Here is a 22,250-nt window from a genome sequence, read left to right on the forward strand (position 1 = left end):
GAGGTAGGAATCAATTTTCTATTCCTCGCTTTGTTAATCTTTAATTTGCTGTAATAGAACGCTTGAAAGTCATTTTCACGCTATAATGTCTTGGACCTTCATACCAAACCGTTACTAGAAATCATCTTTTGATAGATATTTAACGATCGTTTAAAGGGGTTTTCTGGATCTTACTTTGGCTCACGATTAGTATAGACCATCAATGTGTGTCATTCGTGTGGTCCCACCCATAGAGACCCCACGATCATCAGAACGAAGGACCACTGCTTCACTGCAGTGACATGCATTCATGCTGCAGTGTCTGGTACTGCAGTGACACATACAATCACTACAATGGGCTGAGCAGCAATACCAGACACCGCAACACACACTCCTTGTCCGGTACTGCTGTGAATAGGCTGCAGCATTGTCCTGATTGGTTTGGGTCCAATGGGTAGTGCCACGGGCCGTAAACAGAAATCAAAAGACCCTATAGCAAGACGTCGTATTGGCTCATTCCCCACTGAGCGCTCCAAATTTCTTTTTTCATTTTTCATTCTTAATTTTCACCATAATTTAATAGGAGATCTTTTTTAGTGGAAGCTCTGTGAATATTAAAGCCCATGCCAGCGGTGTGCCAGTATCAATACCCTGTTCCGCATGTAACAGATTAATCACCATGATGCACGCCTGTTAAATCTGGATTAAAAGCTCCAGGTCAGATCTTTTACCTTTTCGGATTTCGAAGTAGAAAAGTAGAGGAATTTTTTAATAAACAAGTTGTTCACCGCACGACTCTGGAGCCTCGGCAACTTTACCCATTGTTTGTCGGAAAAAGTGGAACAGGTACTTAAATATCAACACCATATTTTTTAGTGTATTTGCACCAGATAACTGGCATAAATATATTGATAAATCTCCCCATATAGCTCTTAATCCCCTGCTTCACTTCACATAGTACATGATCAAATTGGCTGCCAGCAGCCCCCACTAGGGGGAGCTCAGTGCATATGAATTTATACAGTATACAGCTGCTTTTGAATTCTATGAAAGATGTAAAAATGTCTACGCACTGAACTCTCCCCAGTGGTGGGTGCAGGAAAATGCTATGGCTCTATGTTGGGAAGCAGGAGGAGTTCAGAGGCGGCCCCATTCTCACAGACCCCATTGCAGTGGCATAGTCTGCCTCTGTGGTAAGTACGGCACTGGGTGGTAGACCCACCCATCTGACATTGATGGCCTATCCTAAGTATAGGTCATTAATGTAAGACCCAATGGAACGCTTTAAATAAGTAAACAAGTGTTTTTATTCTTTTCTAGGCAAAACACAAACTGTTGGAACTGGTTAAATACCATATTTCTTTCATGGCTGGTGTAAGTACATGAATCCAATGATTTCATAATTTTAGCTTTAGCATCCAACACTATAAAATGTATCTGGTAAATTCAATACACATTTGTAACATTTATGTATTATTAAAATCTAGAGATCAAGTACCAACGGGGATCATTAATCGGTTTGCTCAATGTCTGTTAGGGAGTATTCACAACACATTAACTTGGGCCGATGATCATCTTTGCCACGCTTCTTTGTTTAGTTGAAATTGAGCTTTCGTCGTTGTCTTACCAATCTCTTACCTGGCTGCCCTTTAAGTGCTTTAAAGTGAATGTCCATCCTTGAACATCAGTTATGTTTTTTTAGTCTGAATATGTCCAAAATTCTGTGCTGATTAATTTCTTAATGTATCTTTATAGCCATTAAAGAGGTGTTCCCATCTCAGACAATTATGGCATATCCACAGGCCGATAGATGCAGGTCCCACTTGTGGGACCTGGACCGATATCTAGAAGTGGCCGCTGTCGCTGGGCTCCAGCCACAGTCTGACGAGGTGGTCAAGTTTTCAAGAAACAGATGAGCGTGTTTTACTACGCTGTTTCTGGAACTTCCATAGAAGTAAATGGGAGTTATGAAATCAGCGTATCGGAGCGAGCTACGTTGTATCTGGAGCTCTGTGCTACGTGGTTTCCGTAACTCCCCTCTTTTTCTCACCTCGTTAGTAAGATGCCTTTGACTTACCCCTCTGACTCCTTTAATCGTCCTAGTCGCGATCTGAATTCACAGATTCACACTCTGGGATTTATGTAACACCCTACGTTTTGTTTTAGGGCCTCGAATGGAGGCTATTCATGACTACTAGTTTTCTTTCTTCAAATACCTGTTTTGTTATGCCTGCTTAAATTACATCCGCCTAACATGGCATTGCCGCTCTACGTTATTACACTTGTATTTACAATAATGCTGGCTTTATTCCCTCTGTTCCTTTTCTTTTCCTTTTTGCAAAACTAATAAAACTGTTTAAACAGAAATAAACCAACAAAAAATTTTGGACCTAAAAATGATAGTTTTAAAAAGGCAAAAATGTATTTTAAATTAAATGTTCTATAACCATTTACTGCAACTGCTAGTATTTATTATTTTTTAGGTTACTATAGACAGACTTATGATTATGCCGCATATTTTGACTTCCTCAAATGAAATTATTAAGATCAATGTGACAGAAGACGTGAGTACCAAAGTGCTTCATTGATTATGGATCTTTTATTTTTTTATTTTTTTCAACATATCTCCTTTACATTACAAACCCAAAAAATTTAGATTTACCCATTCCCGCACTAGCTGTAATAGTACAGTGTTGGGAGCAGGCATTTCCCACACCGTACTATTACGGTGTATGGATGGCGCAGGCTCAGGAAAAATGTTTTTTTTTTGTGATTGTGGAGGGAACCATTGGGATTTCTTGAAATTCTGCTGAACTGTTAAAGGGTAACTAAACTTTCAGAAAACTTCTAACATGTCATAGTCAGAGTGACATGTCAGAAGTTTTGATGGGTGGAGGTACGAGCACGGAGACCCCACTGATCTCTAAAACGAAGCTGCAGAAGAGCTCGGGTTAGCGCTGAGCTGCTTAATTTCTGATTGGCTCTTCTTGGAAAGCCCATGTAATGGTGTACGGGCCCATAGACTTTCTATTTAGTCCGTACACCGTTACATGGGCTTTCTGAGAAAAGCCAATCTAAAACCAAGCGGCTCAGCGCTCACCCGGGCGCATCTGCAGCTTCGTTTTAGCAATCGGTGGGGGTCTCAGTGCTCGGACCCCCACCGATCAAAACTTCTGACATGTCTGTATTATGACATGTCAGAAGTTTTCTGAAAGTTTAGTTACCCTTTAAAACAACATCCATTAATTCAGAATTTTTTGCTTATCCAGATTCAAAAAATAACAATCCCAGTGTTGGGTTTTCCAGGAAATTTCAACATTTTCCAGCATTTTCAAAGTGCAAAGGAGCAGCTAAAACCAAAAAAGCAAGGAAGCAACACAAACTACTTTAGAGATTTGCAGGGCCGTAGATATGATGGAGTTGACAGTTATAGTCCCCTGATAGTTTCACTCCAGTAAAAATTAATGGCCACCTCTATATAATTTCTTTAATGTGAGAACCCATCAGCGCCTTATATCTCAACTTCCCAGACCAATGTCAATGTGAAAGATTCGCGTTGTTTTCTGAGTCGTGTAACCCTTTTTTCATCGACCTGTGTAGCAGCAATAAATGTGTTGTTGTTTTTTTTTTTTCAGGGGAGAATTCTATTTGGAAATCAGGGAGTTCCTCTTCTGCACAGTGATATAGTTGCTTCGAATGGGATTATCCATTTTCTGGATGGAATTTTAATTCCTTCTAATATATTGCCAATTTTGCCAGCTAGCTGCAATGAGACAGTGGAAGAAGTTGTACAGGTAACAGAATGCTTCTCATCCTCAGTTGATAAATATGTGCCCTATAAGCGTCCATGACGTCTAACTAATGATCTGTAATGACAGGGTAGGGAGACAGACCGGTGAGCCCTAATCTACCCGCCACTCAGTCCCTGCCTACTTGCAACGACCCGTCCTAAGCGACAGGGTCCAACTGGGCGACGGTCCCTACGCTCAGTAAGTGCAAGACAGACAAACAGACAAGGGTACACAGAAGCTAGGGAAACGGGGCAGCTGCCCACGGAGACACCGTGAGCAACAAGAGTAGTGAACGAGCCGAGTCAAACCAGGAGAGAACGAGGTACAAAACGCTGAGCAGGAGAGTGGTCAGAAAGCCAAGGTCAATAACAAGCAGAGGATGAGAAGTACAAGCAGCAGCAGCAAGCCAGGAAACAAGCATAGAAGAATCACAGGCAAAGGAGGAACAGGAAAGGCAGGTATAAATAGACAGTGGGCGGGAGCTAGCTCCGTCTGGTCAGGCTGTGATAGGCTCTCCCACTCCTAAGCCTGCCATCCTGAGTGGTGGAAGATGGAGTCAGTCTCACAGACATAGGAGCAGGTGCAGACTGATTGCCCACGGGCGTCGACACAGAAGCTGTGTCTGGCAAATCCTTTACATGATCATTATAAGGCTACTTCTCAAAAATTGTAGGAATATTTAATTTTAATGTAGGAATATGTAATGTGTGAATGGGGTTGTCAACTGGTGCAGCTATGTCTAATTTGCGGAACAAGATGAATGCTATGTTTTACATGAGGGGTAAATGCATGCATGGAAACTGTGTGACACTAAAGTTGTGTGGATATATATATATATATATATATATATATATATATATATATATATATATGTAACTATGCTTGAAAAAGGTCCTATAGCAGGACGGAAACGTTGCAGCTGTTGACTGAATAAATCACATTCTATTTTGGAACCATTGGAGTGCTGTGGGATTTCTTTCATTTATGCCTTACAATCCATGGATCTGGATGACTTGCTTGCACCCTTCACCGTGTTGGAATTTGACGCAGAGTGCTGCTTATTTCTATCTACATATACAGTGATGGAAAGAAGTATTTGATCCCTTGCTGATTTTGTAAGTTTGCCCACTGTCAAAGACATGAACAGTCTAGAATTTTTAGGCTAGGTTAATTTTACCAGTCAGAGATAGATTATATCAAAAACAAAAACAGAAAATCACATAGTCAAAATTATATATATTTATTTGCATTGTGCACAGAGAAATAAGTATTTGATCCCTTTGGCAAACAAGACTTAATACTTGGTGGCAAAACCCTTGTTGGCAAGCACAGCAGTCAGACGTTTTTTGTAGTTGATGATGAGGTTTGCACACATGTTAGATGGAATTTTGGCCCACTCCTCTTTGCAGATCATCTGTAAATCATTAAGATTTCGAGGCTGTCGCTTGGCAACTCGGATCTTCAGCTCCCTCCATAAGTTTTCGATGGGATTAAGGTCTGGAGACTGGCTAGGCCACTCCATGACCTTAATGTGCTTCTTTTTGAGCCACTCCTTTGTTTCCTTGGCTGTATGTTTCGGGTCATTGTCATGCTGGAAGACCCAGCCACGAGCCATTTTTAATGTCCTGGTGGAGGGAAGGAGGTTGTCACTCAGGATTTGACGGTACATGGCTCCATCCATTCTCCCATTGATGCGGTGAAGTAGTCCTGTGCCTTTAGCAGAGAAACACCCCCAAAACATAATGTTTCCACCTCCATGCTAGACGGTGGGGACGGTGTTCTTTGGGTCATAGGCAGCATTTCTCTTCCTCCAAACACGGCGAGTTGAGTTAATGCCAAAGAGCTAATTTTTAGTCTCATCTGACCACAGCACCTTCTCCCAATCACTCTCAGAATCATCCAGATGTTCATTTGCAAACTTCAGACGGGCCTGTACATGTGCCTTCTTGAGCAGGGGGACCTTGCGGGCACTGCAGGATTTTAATCCATTATGGCGTAATGTGTTACCAATAGTTTTCTTGGTGACTGTGGTCCCAGCTGCCTTGAGATCATTAACAAGTTCCCCCCGTGTAGTTTTCGGCTGAGCTCTCACTTTCCTCAGGATCAAGGATACCCCACGAGGTGAGATTTTGCATGGAGCCCCAGATCGATGTCGATTGACAGTCATTTTGTATGTCTTCCATTTTCTTACTATTGCACCAACAGTTGTCTCCTTCTCACCCAGCGTCTTACTTATGGTTTTGTAGCCCATTCCAGCCTTGTGCAGGTCTATGATCTTGTCCCTGATATCCTTAGAAAGCTCTTTGGTCTTGCCCATGTTGTAGAGGTTAGAGTCAGACTGATTAATTGAGTCTGTGGACAGGAGTCTTTTATACAGGTGACCATGTAAGACAGCTGTCTTTAATGCAGGCACCAAGTTGATTTGGAGCGTGTAACTCAGTGGCGTAGCTATAGGGGTTGCAGCGGTCGCAACTGCGACCGGGCCCCGTAGCTAGGGGGGCCCGCAGGCCCCCCTCACCACACTAGCGCTGCAATGATTGCTCTACATTGCTGGGTCCCTGCTGTGGTACGAAAGAGACCCAGTAATGTAGCTTAAAGCATTGGTGTCAGCTCAGCTGTCAGACAGTCATTGCCTGGAGGGGGAACAAGAGGGTGGAAAATGAATGATAGATGAATCCACTCATCTTACGAGACCCAGCCCCGCCCACTCTACTGTCCACCCAATCAGCTCACTTCTTGCTGTCTCCCTCTTCCTCGTGACCTGTTCAGAGGGAAAGGAATGGCTACAGCAAGAAGATGGTATGCGTGTCTGCTGCTCCCCTGCAGTACGAGCTGCTCTCTGATCCCACAGCAGATGTAAGTAGCAACTAGTAATCCAGCTCTTAACCCCTTCACTGTGTGTATGTATGTCTGTCATGCTGAGCAGTCACACCTCAGGGCTGACAGTTTAGCATAACAGACAAAGTATCTATCTATCTATCTATCTATCTATCTATCTATCTATCTATCTATCTATCTATCTATCTATCTATCTAATATCTATCTATCTATCTATCTATCTCATATCTATCTATCTATCTATCTATCTATCTATCTATCTATCTATCTATCTATCTATCTATCTATCTATCTATCTATCTCATATCTATCTATCTATCTATCTATCTATCTATCTATCTATCTATCTATCTATCTATCTAATATCTATCTATCTATCTATCTATCTATCTATCTATCTATCTATCTATCTATCTATCTATCTATCTATCTATCTATCTATCTATCTATCTATCTATCTATCTATCATCTATCTATCTATTTATCTCATATCTACACTGGCGTAGCTATAGGGGTCGCAATTGCGATCGGGCCCCGAAGCCAGGGGGGCCCACAGCCCCCGCACCACATCAATAAAAAGTTACTATAGTAACTCGGGCCGCGGGCCCCTGTTACTATAGTAACAGACTGACTTTACCTTCCTGGTTCCAGATCACAGCGGAGGTCCTGACGTCACAGCGCTATGTACCGCACACAACATCGAGAGGACAGAACTTCCGCCGTGGCTGAAGAGGAAGGTAAGATTAGTTGCCCTGACTGGCGGGGTCCGACTCCCGGGACCCGCCAATCAGCTGTTTTGAAGGGGCCGCAGCACTCGTACGAGAGCTGCTCCCCTTCATTCCGGTCACACTGTGAATCCGTGTCGGCGATTGACAGTGTGAGCGAGTAGTGAAATGAAGGGGAGCAGCTCTCATACGAGTGCTGCGGCCCCTTCAAAACAGCTGATTGGCGGATCCCGGGAGTCAGACCCCGCCAGTCAGGGCAACTAATCTTACCTTCCTCTTCAGCCACGGCGGAAGTTCTGTCCTCTTGATGTTGTGCGCGGCGCATAGCGCTGTGACGTCAGGACCTCCGCTGCGATCCGGAACCAGGAAAGTCCCGGAAGTCGGACCCAGACACATCAGCTATTAATGGCCTATACTGAGGACAGGCCATCAATGTTTAGGGACTGCACAACCCCTTTAAGCCTACGATGTAGCAGGCTTAGAGGGCCCATGAGACAGGATCACAGATTGTGTGATCCTGTTTGCTGGGCCCTGTATCTAAGACAATCACATGGTAGGCTTAGATACAGGGCCCATGTGTGATCCTGTCTGATGGGCCCTGTATCTAAGCCTACCACACTGTCAGTTTAGATACAGGGCCCCAGCACACAGTAATCTTATACTGTATAAGATTACTGTCTGCTGGACCATGTATCTAAGCCTACGTTGTGGTAGGCTTAGATACAGGGTCCCACAGACAATATCACACATGGGCCCTGTATCTAAGCCTAACACATGTGTTACTAATCATTTTTTGTGTGTTTTCTTACAGGTTCGGTCGTTGGACTACGGCGGATTCCAGGACTACTTCGATGACGGCTTTTTTTTTTGTTATCAATAAAATGGTTAATGAGGGTTGTGTGTTTTTTTTTTTATTTCAATAAAATATTTTTTCTATGTCTTTGTGGTTTTTTTTAAACGATATTACTACCGCCTTAGTAATGGCCGCCGGCTGATTGACAGCATCCATTGCTAAGGCGGGGCTTAGTGTTAGCCGGTGCAGAGGCCAACACTAACCCCCTTTATTACCCCGGTACCCACCGCCACCAGGGGTGCTGGGAAGAGCCGGGTACGATCCAGTACTTGACCATCTGTAGTGATGGTCTGCCACTGGGGCGGCCGCAGGCTGGTAGTATCAGGAGGGGAAAGGCCAAAAACAGTGGCCCGTCCCACCCTGGTAATGCTAGGCTGCTGCTGCTTTATTGTATCTGGCTTGTTATGAAAAATGGGGGGGACCCCACGTCATTTAAAAAAAAAAAAAATAATAATTGGAAAGAACTATGTGGGGTCCCCCCCCAATTTTCATAACCAGCCAGATACAACACAGCAGCAGCAGGCAGCATTACCAGGGTGGGAAGGGCCACAGTTTTTGGCCTTCCCCAGCCTAATACTACCAGCCTGCGGCCGCCCCGGTGCCTGCCCGTCACTACAGATGGTCGGATACTGGTTCGTACCCGGCTCTTCCCAGTGCTCCTGGTGGCGGTGGGTACCGGGGTAATAATGGGGGTTAGTGTAGCCTCTGCACCGGCTAACATTAAGCCTCGCCTTAGTAATGGAGGTTGTCAATCAGCCAGCGGCCATTACTAAGGCGGTGATAATAAAGTTTAAAAAGATACAAACACATAGAAAAAATATTTCATTGAAATAAAAAAACACAACCCTCATTAACCATTTTATTGAGAATAAAAAAAACGCCGTCATTGAAGTCCTCGAATCCGAAGTCCAACAACCGAACCTGTAAAAAAACACAAACACACAAAAATAATCTGTAACACATAAAGAAGCAAAATTATTATTCTTACCTGTCCTGGGTCCAGCGCTAGAGCCGCAATGTCAGCGAGCTGAGCCCTGTATCTGATCCTATCATGTGTGATACTGTCTGCTGCGTCATGTATCTAATCCTATCATGTGTGATACTGTCTGCTGGGCCCTATATCTAATCCAATCATGTGTGATACTGTCTGCTGGGCCCTATATCTAATCCCATCATGTGTGATACTGCCTTCTGAGCCACTGTATCTAATCCTATCATGTGTGGTACTGTCTGCTGAGCCACTGTATCTAATCCTATCATGTGTGATACTGTCTGCTGGGCCACTGTATCTAATCCTATCATGTGTGATACTGTCTGCTCAGCCACTGTATCTAATCCTATCATGTGTGATGCTGTCTGCCCAGCCACTGTATCTAATCCTATCATGTGTGATACTGTCTGCTCAGCCACTGTATCTAATCCTATCATGTGTGATACTGCCTTCTGAGCCACTGTATCTAATCCTATCATGTGTGATACTGTCTGCTGAGCCACTGTATCTAATCCTATCCATAGTTTATAGGGTCGTAGTGCTATAGATATGCTATGCTGTCTCATATACACACTTTTTTTTGGGCGGACACACATGTATTGGGGCTATTTCTCCTGACATTTTAAGCCCTGAGGGTATGTCCACACGGCAGCGTCTGTTACGGCTGAAATTACGGTGCTGTTTTCAGGAGAAAACAGCACCGTAATTTCAGCCGTAATGGCATGTGCAGGCGTCTTTTGCTGCGTCCATTACGGACGTAATTGGAGCTGTTTTTCTATGGAGTCCATGGAAAACGGCTCCATTTACGTCTGAAGAAGTGACAGGCACTTCTTTGACGTGGGCGTCTTTTTTACGTGCCGCCTTTTGACAGCGGCGCGTAAAAAAAAATGACCGTCGGCACAGAACATCGTAAGACCCATTCAAATGAATGGGCAGATGTTTGCCAACGCTTTTGAGCCACATTTTCGGACGTAATTCAATGCTAAAACGCCCGAATTACGTCCGTAAATAGGGTGTGTGAACCCAGCCTTAGTGACGCCCCCGGCTGCTAGTGCTTCATTGTTGGGTCACTTAGGAGACCCAGCGATGCAACTGAAAGCTGCGGACCGTCGGCCATGAGAAGTTTGCGGGGGGGGGGGCCCAGTAAGAATTTTTGCATCGGGGCCCATGAGCCTCTAGCTACGCCCCTGGTGTAACTGGTCTGGAGGAGGCTGAACTCTTAATGGTTGGTAGGGGATCAAATACTTATTTCTCTGTGCACAATGCAAATAAATATATATAATTTTGACTATGTGATATTCTGTTTTTTTTTTTTATATAATCTATCTCTCACTGGTAAAATTAACCTAGCCTAAAAATTCTAGACTGTTCATGACTTTGACAGTGGGCAAACTTACAAAATCAGCAAGGGATCAAATACTTATTTCCTTCACTGTGTGTGTATGTATATATATATATATATATATATATATGTATGTATGTGTGTGTATGTATATATCGATATATATATATATATATATATATATATATATATATATATATATATATATATAGATTGCCCACCAAGTTCCGGAACACCCTCATAACTTTTGAACAGCTCGAGGTAGAGGGTTGAAATTTGGTGGGATTTAATGACGTCATAAAATCTACCGGTTAACGCCCAAAAATCACCCCAACCCCCTTGGGGGTAGCAAAATCTTAAATGGCACGGAGGGTCGTGTGGGTGCTCATTTGAAAGCTCTTTTCAATACAAAAACAGTGCCGCAATCGATTTCGAGATAGGTTTTTTTAACTTTAAAGTTATCCTCTTCATTATCGGCTAACGCCGGTGTTAGCATTACCCAAAATGTACTGCGCGGGTAAAATCCTAAATGCATGTGGGCGCGCGTGTGTGTGTGTGTGTGGGCTTGAGAATGTCACATCAAGGTGACTTTAAATTACGTATTATTACAATCGGCCTCGGCGATACAAAATGGACCTTGTCTACGATTGTAACATGATTTCATGTGTACACAATTCAGTAGTCGCTTGTGAATTTCAGAGAGCGCTAATTCGGAGAGTAATTTTCATTTTTGTACATTTCTCTTGTCATATTACAAAATGCATTTGACCGAAATGGAAAGGATCACTTTATTGATGATGAGAGGGTTTGGCGAAGAAAAAATAAGATCCTATCAAGAAGTAGCGGCTTTATTCAATGCCACTTATCCTAATCCTGATCCAATTTCATTGTCAACTGTTAAAAGAACTGTTCATCGTTTCGAAATAATCGGTTCAATTAGAGACGCACCAAGATCCGGAAGACCCAAACATGCTAGTAATGATGAAAAAGCTTTAGATGTTCTGCTCACTGTACATGATAATCCTCATACATCTGTCTCGAGTGGAGCACAACAAAATGATACCAGCGCCACATCAGTCCATCGAATTTTGAAGAGGCATCATTATCATCCTTATAAAATACGTCTAGTTCAGGAACCATCCGAAGAGTGGAATTTTGTGATACGATGACACGATTTGATGATCAGATTTTCAACTGGACCTGTTTTTCGGATGAAGCTACGTTTGAACTAAACAGTTCTGTAAATCGACAGAACATGAGGGGTATTGGGCAGATTGAGCCGGAATATTGCTCAATCATATTGTAGGACCGTTTTTCATTGAAAGAAACATAAATGCAGAAAATGACTGCAATTTGCTAAGAAACCAATTGATACCGGCTATTAAAAATATTGCTGGAGAAGCTTTCCGCAATGTTTGGTATCAGCAGGATGGAGCTCCGGCTCATTTTTCTCTGCGAGCTCGAAATCTTCTGAACAATCATTTTCCTGATCAATGGATTGGTAGAAGAGGCCGATAGAATGGCCACCGAGATCACCAGACCTGACCCCATTAGACTTTACTGGGGGTATTTAAAAAGTAAAGCCTATGAGACTAGGAACGCAAACTTAGATGAGCTGCAGGAAAGAATAGTGAACATTTCTAATTCAATCACACCAGATGTTCTAAATAACGTTATCGACATGTTTTACATTCGCTTAGGACACTGTCAAGTTGTTGTAGTTCAGTTCGAACATTTGATTTAATACAGTAATTGTTATGTTTGTACTAATACACATAATACATGCCCTCGGTCTTGCTTTGGTTGGCCGGACAACACACACACACACAGCAGAGAGGGTTTGGAGTCGTTAAATAGCGGGGAAAGGACGAACCCCGGGGTCCATATCTCGGGCTGTGTACACACACACACAGACACACACGCGCTTGCGCACACACACACAAAAGTGAGAGGCAAGGGAACTCGCATTAATCTAGCACCCCAATTAGATGTATATCCGACCATGCGACCTCGGCGTGGTACATTTCGGGTAATTCTAACACCGGCGGTAGCCGATAATGAAGATGATAAGTTTAACGTTAAATATCTCAGCGCAAAAAAAAAATCCTATATCAAAATCGTTTGCACCATCGTTTTTGTATTGAAAATAGCTTTCAAATGAAAGAATTTAATTTATTTCAGTAATTCGTTTCAAAAAGTGAAACTCAGACATTATATACAGTAGATTCATTACACATAGAGGGATCTATTTCCAGATTATTATTTTTTTAATGTTGAAGATTATGGCTAACAGTTAATGAAAACCCAAAATTGAGTCTCTCATAAAATTAGAATATTGGGTAAAAGTTGAAGATTGTAGACTCCTGGTTTCACAAAGGTTTCCTATTCCTTTAACCCGTTAGTGACCGGCCCATCGTGTTTCTACGTCGGTCACTAACGGACCTTATTCCGATGCCATAGACTTTTTACGTCGCGGCATCGGAATAAGTTTACAGAGCAGGGAGCTGTCAAATCTCCCTGCTCTCAGCTTCTAGAGGCAGCTGAGGGCTGGGAGCGTCCCTGCTCTGCCGGGTGAGATCGATATTAGTATCGATCTCACCCGTTTAACCCCTCAGATGCGGTGCTCAATAGCGAGCACCGCATCTGAGTGGTTTTGGAGAGAGGGAGGGAGCTCCCTCTCTCCGACACCCGGCGATACAATCGTTGAGTGTCTGTGTCTCCAATGGCAGCCGGGGGTCTAATAAAGGCCCCCAGGTCTGCCTGGAGTGAATGCCTGCTAGATCATGCCGCAGGCATGACCTAGCAGATGCCTGTCCGTGTTAAACGGACAGGCAGTAATACACTGCAATACAAAAGTATTGCAGTGTATTATAAATGCGATCGCAGAATCGCATATTATAGTCCCCTAGTGGGACTAGTAAAAAAGTGAAAAAAAAGTTTAATAATGTTAATTAAAAAAAAATTTGAAAATGAAAAACCCAGCTTTTCCCCTCACAAAATGCTTTACTATTAAAAAAACAAAATAAAGTTAAAAAGTTACACATATTTGGTATCGCCACGTCCGTAACGATCCCGACTATAAATCTATTACATTATTTAACCCGCACGGCGAACTCCGTAAAAAATGTAATAAAAAACTATGGAAAAATTGCTGTTTTCTGTGAATACTGACTTTAAAAAAATGTGATAAAAAGTGATCAAAAAGTCGTATCTACTCCAAAATGGTACCAATAAAAACTACAAGTCTTCCCGCAAAAAAAAAGCCCTCATACAACCGCATTGGCGAAAAAATAAAAACGTTACGGCTCTTCAAATATGGAGACACAAAAACAAATAATTTTGAAAAAAAAGCGTTTTTACTGTGTAAAAGTAGTAAAACATACAAAAACTATACAAATTTGGTATCGTTGCAATCGTAACAACCCGCTGAATAAAGTTATTGTGTTATTTATATTACACTGTAAACGGCGTAGATTTAAGATGCGAAAAAGAGTGGCGAAATTTCAGGTTTTTTTCTATTTCCCCCCAAATAAAAGTTAATAAAAGTTAATCAATAAATAATATGTCCCCCAAAATGGTGCTATTGAAAAGAACAACTTGTCCCGCAAAAAACAAGACCTTATACAGCTATGTCGACGCAAAAATAAAAACGTTATAGCTCTTGGAATGCGACGATGGAAAAACTTAAAAAATGGCCTGGTCATTAAGGTCCAAAATAGGCTGGTCATTAAGGGGTTAAATGGTCCAACAGTCTGGTTCAGTAAGCTTCACAATCATGGGGAAGACTGCTGACGTGACAGTTGTCCAGAAGACAATCACTGACACCCTCCACAAGGAGGGTAAGCCACATAAGGACATTGCTAAAGAAGCTGGCTGTTCACAGAGTGCTGTATCCAAGCGTATTAATGGAAAGTTGAGAGGAAGGAAAAAGTGTGGTAGAAAAAGGTGCACATGCAACAGGGATAACCGCAGCCTTGAAAGGATTATCAAGAAAAGGCCATTCAAGAATCTGGGGGAGATTCACAAGGAGTGGACTGCGGCTGGAGTCAGTGCTTCAAGAGCCACCACACACAGACGTGTCCAGGACATGGGCTACAACTGTCGCATTCCTTGTGTCAAGCCACTCATAACCCAGAGACAATGTCAGAAGCCTCTTACCTGGGCTAAGGACTAGTCTGTTGCTCAGTGGTCCAAAGTCCTGTTTTAAGTTGAAAATTTATTTTGCATTTCATTTGGAAATCAAGGTCCCAGAGTCTGGAGGAGTGGAGAGGCATCAATCCAAGTTGCTTCTGGTCCAGTGTGAAGTTTCCACAGTCAGTGATGGGTTGAGGAGCCATGACATCTGCTGGTGTTGGTCCACTGTGTTATATCAAGTCCAGAGTCAACGCAGTTTCTACCAGGAAATTTTAGAGCACTTCATGCTTCCCTCTGCTGACAAGCTTTATGGAGATGCTGATTTCATTTTCCAGCAGGACTTGGCACCTGCCCACACTGACAAATGTACCAATACCTGTTTTAATAACCACAGTATCAGTGTGCTTCATTGGTCGGCAAACTCGACTGACCTAAACTCCATAGAGAATCTATGGGGTATTGTCAAGAGGAAGATGAGAGACACCAGACCCAACAATGCAGGCGAGCTAAAGGCCACTATCAAAGCAACCTGGGCTTCCATAACACCTCAGCAGTGCCACAGGCTGATGGCCTCCATGCCACGCCGCATTGATGCAGTAATTCATGCAAAAGGAGCCCCGACCAAGTATTGAGTGCATATACTGTACATACTTTTCAGTAGGCCAACATTTCTGTATTAAAAATCATTTTTGAAATTGGGCTTATATAATATTCAAATTTTCTGAGACATTACATTTTGGGTTTTCATTAACTGTTACCATAATCATCAACAATAAAATAAAAAAAAATGCTGGAAATAGATCACTGTGTGTAATGAATCTATAGAATATATGAGTTTCACTTTTTGAATTGAATTACTGAAATAAATAAACTTTTTGATGATATTCTAATTCATTGAGAAGGACTAATGTGTGTGTGTGTGTGTGTGTGTGTGTGTGTGTGTGTGTGTGTGTGTGTATATATATATATATATATATATATATATATAGTGACAGAGGATATATATATTTTTTCTTTCATATATAAATATATATATTTATTAATTTATTTATTACTTAGGGTTTTTTTTAAGTTGAGTTCCATGTAACTTGCTCCAATTAATGTCTTGAACAGGGTACATGTTCCAAGTGTGATTCGATACTGCCCTGTCCGGATGGCACTACTGACATGGTAAATGGAAACATTATTTTAAAGGGGGTTTGTAGGTCAATAATATTGATGGCCTTCGTATAGGCAATTAATATCAGGTCAGTAAGGGTCCGACTCCCGGCACCCTGCCGATCAGCTGACTGAAGAGGCCGCAGCACTTAGTCAGCTGATCAGCAGGGGTGCTAGGAGTCGAACCCTCAACGATCAGATATTGATGGCATATCCTAATCATAAGCCATCCATCAATAGCATAGTCCCGGAAAACCCCTTTGAGTGGTGGTGGTTTGTTTTTACTGTGAAATTGAAGTGTTTTTAATTTACTTATGTCTATAATGCCTCCAGGGAATTATTGATAGAGGATGTCTCTATGAAGATCATGGAAATATCACCAAAGGCTGTGCCAGAAACTGCAGCCGTTCTGTTATAGTAAGTATTGAAATAAATTAAAATTGGAAAAATATCTATCAAACGCAAAATTTGAGCTCTTCAACATGCAATTGAATTTTAATGGCCAATTTGTTGTGTTCCAAATGCCATACTTGTGCGTTTGGTCCTGAAATGTAAGAAAACAGCTACCCAGAAGACATAGAATTGTCAACTACAGGCTTCCTCTACTTATTTATCACACAAGAACTAGTTCCATATAATCAGGACTGTATCACGTGTAAGAAAGCTTTGTATGTGTATATAGAGGTATAGTTTTCGAACATAAAGAAGTACTTTATTTGTTGTGTCGGTCCTGGGCAGGGTGCTAATTGAAACTTAAAGGGATGGCATCTTTTTTTGCTTGCCAAAAGTAAAACTCCTTTTACACTCGCCCATTTTGGCCGGTACAACGAGCGCTGATCAACGAGACAGCTTGGTTGGCGCTCGTTTTCTTCTTTCACAAGGGGCTAGTATGGGGACGAGCGCAGTTACTACACTCGTCCCCATACATTTCTATCATGTCGGCAGAACGTCTCCCTGTTTACACAGGGAGATGTGCTGCCGACAGCGATAATATTTTGGCCATTTAAAACGATACGACCAGCAGATGATCGAGCGTTTTCTCATTCATCGGCTGATCGTTGCCCTGTTTACACAGGGCAATAATCGGGAACGAGCATTCTGTGATCGCTCGTTTGCCTGATAATTGGCCAGTGTATAAGGGCCTTAAGTCCTGCCATTGTATGTTTATATTTATAGAGAAAATATTCTAACACCTGTAAATATATACACTTAATTTACTTATGTATGAGATTATGTTTACACCTACCCCCAAATGTTCCCGAACGTGTCCATAGGGTATAATGGGCTCTACAAATTCCAGACATATGGCATACGTTTTAGGCATTATTTACATTTATATATCAGATTTCTTTTTACTATATTGTCAATTTTAGTTGAGCACACTTTTCAATAAAAAAGAATACTTCCGAAAAAGGTGTATTCTGCGGAGTGCCTGTGTAAGGCTAGGTTTACATAGGGTATAGAAAGCTATTACACTGTCTGTGACAAGCACATAAAGCCATAAGTATGTTGTAAAGCGCATATATTGCTTTTTTACAGGTGGAAGGATGCTGCAAAGGGTTCTATGGTTCTGATTGTAAGCCATGCCCCGGTGGATTCACAAATCCATGCTATGGACGAGGACACGTACGTTTTGTGCTTGCCGATTTTCTGACACTAAGGAAATGTAGATGTCATGATTGTTCAGAATTGTACATATTCAAATTTAGCTCAAGTTTTACCCACTACAATTCAGAATGCTTTGCCCGTCACATACCTTCTGACATACTCTTTATGTCTTGTTCCATACAGTGCAATGAAGGTATCAATGGGAACGGGAAGTGCATGTGTTATCATAAATATAAAGGGATTGCTTGTCATATCTGCACTGAATCTAATAAACACGGTGATGAATGTGAAGAAGGTGAGTGGGGGAGGGGTAATGTTAAAAATGTTTTACTGTACATCAAGTATAGTACAGCCACCTGTTATAGATCACATCTAAGTCATGAACTTAGATGTCATCGTTAACAGCTCGATCCTGCGTGTCAGAGGCATGCAGGACCCGCTGACACTGAACCTGTCAGTGCCGCTGACCTGACAGATACAGGTTTCAGCTCAAGATACAGCGGCTCTATATACAGGATACAAAGCTGCTGTATCTCAAAAAGTAAAAGTTATTTTTAACAAAAAGTATTTAGAAAGTTGCACCAAACACACTGATATATATATTTATATATATATCTATATATATATATATATATATATATATATATATATATATAGATATATATATATATATATATAAAAGCTATTTCAAAGGGTTACATAGCCTTTAAAGGAAGAGGAAGGCAAACACTTTCAGTTGTCAGCTTTTCATCAACTATCTATAAATGGATAAATAAACAGCACATTTATTACATTTATAATTTATTGTTCTATCCATTGACACATTGTCAACACTTATTCCATTTCGTCCAAGACACTTTTCTGAGTTCATTGTCGCTCTAGATTTTCCACAGGGGACGTCCTGTGACTCGACATGAAGATTAGATTTACTGTACACCTTTGTGAGACTTATTTACTGATCATGATATTAATGAATATTTTTATGAGCTTTTTAGAATGCCGGTGCTTACATGGAATCTGTGATAACCGGCCTGGGAGCCGCGGGGTTTGTCAAGGAGCCCGCTGTAAAGAAGGTTACATTGGAGAATTCTGCGACAAACATTCTGAGCCATGTACAGCTTTAAACATGACCCAATACTGTCATATTAATGCAGTGTGTGTATCTATGGATAACATTACAAGGTAATTTCAGGGTTTATGATTTTTGTGTTCACTTTTGAGTTAAAAAGTTTGTTCCAAAATCGACATTTATCATCTATCCACAGGGTAGGTAATAAATGTCTGATTACAGGTACCCCCACCGATACCTAGAATGGGGGTTTCAGAAATCTCTGTCAGTCCCATAGACTTCTAATGACACTGCGCATGCTCGACCACCGCTTCATTCAAACTCCTCCTCACTGCGGTCGTACAGTATGGAGGACTCGGGTCCTCTGTTCTAGTGATCGGTGCGGTTCCCAGCAGTGGGGCCCCCACCGATCAGACATTTATCACCTGCCATGTGGATCGGTGAAAAATGTCGAACCCCTTTAACTTAACTTTCGATTTTTCACATTTTGTGATTTACAGCTGACCACAAGGTAAGCTAAAAATTAAAGCTTTCACAATTTGTTGCACCTTTAACTTCATGATGTATGTTAGAGCAGATCTACACACTCTCCTATAAAACTTCATTTGGTGAGTTCTTAAAGGGAACCCGTCACCAGCATTTCACCTTTTGAACTTTACTTATCCCTTACTGGCCGCTGCTATCAAAATTACATTGCCGTTATCCCCTCTCCTAAACTCCTCCTCCGACTGTAAATAACGGTCTGTAAACATGTTGCGCCTTTTATCGTAATAATTCGGTGTCCCGTTGTACGCTCACCCCAGAAGAGGACATCAATGCACAAGTGCAGGATTTTGTGTGCTGAGGCAAAGCAAGGAGCTGTCAATCAAAAGTAAAGAGGCGGGGAAAACTCGGAAAAACTTGAGGAATGAAGATATGACTCTTTTCAAACAAAGATTTGACTCTTTTCAAACAAAGATATGACTCTTTTATGCTCATTTGCATACGGTGTGGGAACACTCAAAAACTGAATAATAAAGCTACAGAGCCGACTAAGAAGACAATTTTAGGTTAAATAGAAATTATATTTCACCCACTACCCCCAGGTATTGCTGGTTTAATCAGTAAAATGCTGGTGACAGGTTCCCTTTAAGGATACTGTATTGAAAAACGAAGTATTTTTTTAGTAAAAACAAAATGTATCTGATCCCAGGTTGCCACTGTATAAGGTGAAGCAACAGAGAGAGAAGAACGAAAAGGGGAGTGAAGGGAAGAAAGAACATTGTCCACTCATGTCTATGAAGAATCTGTGACCCTGTGACAGAATTATAGTCCCATACTATTATACTAGTTATACATGGCGGCTGTAACTCAGGAGGTAGAAGAGCTCAGGGGATCACTGTCTGAAATAGAAAGATAACACAACATGTATTGATAAAACAAGAGTTCTCAGCCCTCCTGAGCTCATTGACAGTTTCCATGCTTTCCAGTCCCGGCAACTGTGAACTGCCGAATGAGGGTCACAGGATCCCTGTTCTCCAGATGGGTAGGAGTCCCTGAGCTGGGCCCCAGCTATCAGAAATTTATGACATATCCTATAAATACACCTTTTATATTGTCTAGCTTCAATTTGTCTTTTAGCTGTCTGTGTAAGAATGGATATGAAGGCGATGGATCTTTTTGTCAACCTCAAGATGAATGCAGAAGGCCAGATAGAGGGGGTTGTTCAGAAAATGTAAGTAAATGTATTATCATGTGACGTTTGATATTTTATTCAATTAAAGTACACCACATTATAGATATCAGTAGTAGCAATAGTTCACACTATGCATATTTCCCAATATTTAAATCCCCAATTGTGGGACATTTTAGACTCCATCCTCATTTCGCTCGTGAATTTCTTTAGAATTGCCCAGAAGGCCTGTTTAAAGTGTCGCTGCAGAATTGACATTGTCCATTAACGTTGGACATTATCTGCATTTGTCTATGAGCTCCAAATTAATGAATGCTCTCTCAATGGTGGATCTGAGAGAGACCGGCCGGCTGGAGAGAGACCATGACACGCAGCTTCAGTGTTCAAACAGTCTCTGCCATGGGGGGCAGATGCATCTTTATTTATAATGAAGAGAGAGAGAAGGTGTTACCCTCATGCGTACACATATACATACCACATATGGTAAAACATAGAGTTCCAAGCAACTTATCTCAACATATATATTTAGTTAAAATGGATTGCAAGTGGTTTTGGGTTTTGTCATGTCAGCCCTTGTATCAGCTGATTACAAGGTCATTAGGTCATGTGGCCGAAGCCTTAGAATAGAATACTCATCCCCCCTGTAGGCTGTTGTTAGCAGATCTTTGAGCTCCAGTGACAACTGTCTATAGCATTTTTAGGTTCACACATATAAAGATAATTAAAATATTTTTGACAATTCCCTTCTTTTGAACATAAAATTGCTTAGCCATGTATTAGAATATTCGTTCGAGATTACGTTCTGGCTAGATCCCCCAGACCAGGGCATTTTTAATGCCATTCACCGCGAAACGAATACTCAGGATACGTGTCTAGCAATAGGTGCGCGTACAGCGTTACATACTGTACACACCTGAAGATTTAGGGAATTACCATCTATCTTGGTGGTTTTCTACGGCTTGACAGATAACTTTATCAGGTATGGAAGCATTTAGTGTCACATAAACAGGTGGCTCTGAATGTTTCCTCCCATCTCGGTTCTTAGGGTGGTGGGTGGTCTGGACCACATGAATTTTAATATCCTGTGCTGTTCTCTTGATTTTTGTTATTTTTGTAATCAAACATATTACAAGTTTAAACAAAATATATCCCAGCAAAACAAATACTAATACCTGTACGGCCACATGAGTTATCCCAGAAACCCAGCCTCCAATTCCTTTAAACCAGTCGGGCCAATCAATATTCCAGTCCTCTTTAGAATTAGCTTTCCTAAATTCTTCCTTTACCTTCTGGGCTTGTTCTATGTCATGCTTTACCTGCACCAGTCCTGAGGGATCTACATAATGGCAACAGGCTGGTGCAACAATTTGACACATACCCCCCTGTGATGCAGTTAAATAATCAAGTACCATAGTGTGTTGATTGGTTACTAAGACTAATTGTCCTATGATGGCTGATGTTATGTTTAAACTATCAAATATATAATCAGTTACATTATCAAATAGCTCGGCCAATCTTTCTATATTGTGAGCATTCTTTATAGATAAGCCTGAAAGTGTTAATGCTAGGCCGAACTTTTCCTGCCATGGTACATGTACTAATGGCCTGGCCTTCTTTTGTACTTCCCTTTTTAATAACATGTGTTGGGGAACATTAGCATAGGGGAAATCTTTATCTTCCCATACCCAAGTAGCTGGTTGTATCCTTGCTAAGGTACATACTCCTGGCCTCCCGGGTGGCAACCACTTATATGCCTCGTACCCACATATATGACATACATGTTGGGTTGAAGCACATCCCTGGAGTGAGTTAACACTCCTGCAATCCAGGAGAACAAGATCATGCCCTGTCCGGTGGCATTCATCGATGCCCCCCCTTTATTAGTTAGATTACCTCGTGTTACACCCTCTAGACCCTGCGTCATCCATTTTCTAGCTGTTTCTGAGCACTAGGAGCTGCCAGTTGCTCTTATCCCCAGACTATACATATTCTGTGTCTCTTCCCTCACAGTCGGTGAGGTCTACAGCATCAAACAACATGTCATTTTTATTAACCTGACCTCTGTTTACACATCACACACTGTCATTGGG

General features: G+C 41.7%; 1 protein-coding gene across 2 annotated transcripts in view; it reads left to right on the forward strand.

Annotated features, from left to right (window-relative positions):
* The window catches only part of STAB1 (stabilin 1), a 165,987-nt gene that overhangs the window by 33,982 nt on the left and 109,755 nt on the right, over positions 1 to 22,250 (forward strand). For both annotated transcript variants that reach the window (XM_075833779.1, XM_075833778.1), the window contains exons 15-24: positions 1 to 3; positions 1,300 to 1,353; positions 2,463 to 2,543; positions 3,615 to 3,773; positions 15,767 to 15,823; positions 16,145 to 16,228; positions 17,351 to 17,437; positions 17,603 to 17,714; positions 18,415 to 18,601; positions 20,109 to 20,202. The exon at positions 1 to 3 is cut by the window's left edge and continues 111 nt beyond it. In XM_075833779.1, coding sequence (XP_075689894.1) covers positions 1 to 3; positions 1,300 to 1,353; positions 2,463 to 2,543; positions 3,615 to 3,773; positions 15,767 to 15,823; positions 16,145 to 16,228; positions 17,351 to 17,437; positions 17,603 to 17,714; positions 18,415 to 18,601; positions 20,109 to 20,202 — 918 coding nt within the window. The remainder of the gene's footprint in view (positions 4 to 1,299; positions 1,354 to 2,462; positions 2,544 to 3,614; positions 3,774 to 15,766; positions 15,824 to 16,144; positions 16,229 to 17,350; positions 17,438 to 17,602; positions 17,715 to 18,414; positions 18,602 to 20,108; positions 20,203 to 22,250) is intronic.

Source organism: Rhinoderma darwinii, chromosome 7 (assembly GCF_050947455.1).
Source record: "Rhinoderma darwinii isolate aRhiDar2 chromosome 7, aRhiDar2.hap1, whole genome shotgun sequence".
NCBI classification, from domain to species: Eukaryota; Metazoa; Chordata; class Amphibia; order Anura; family Rhinodermatidae; genus Rhinoderma; species Rhinoderma darwinii.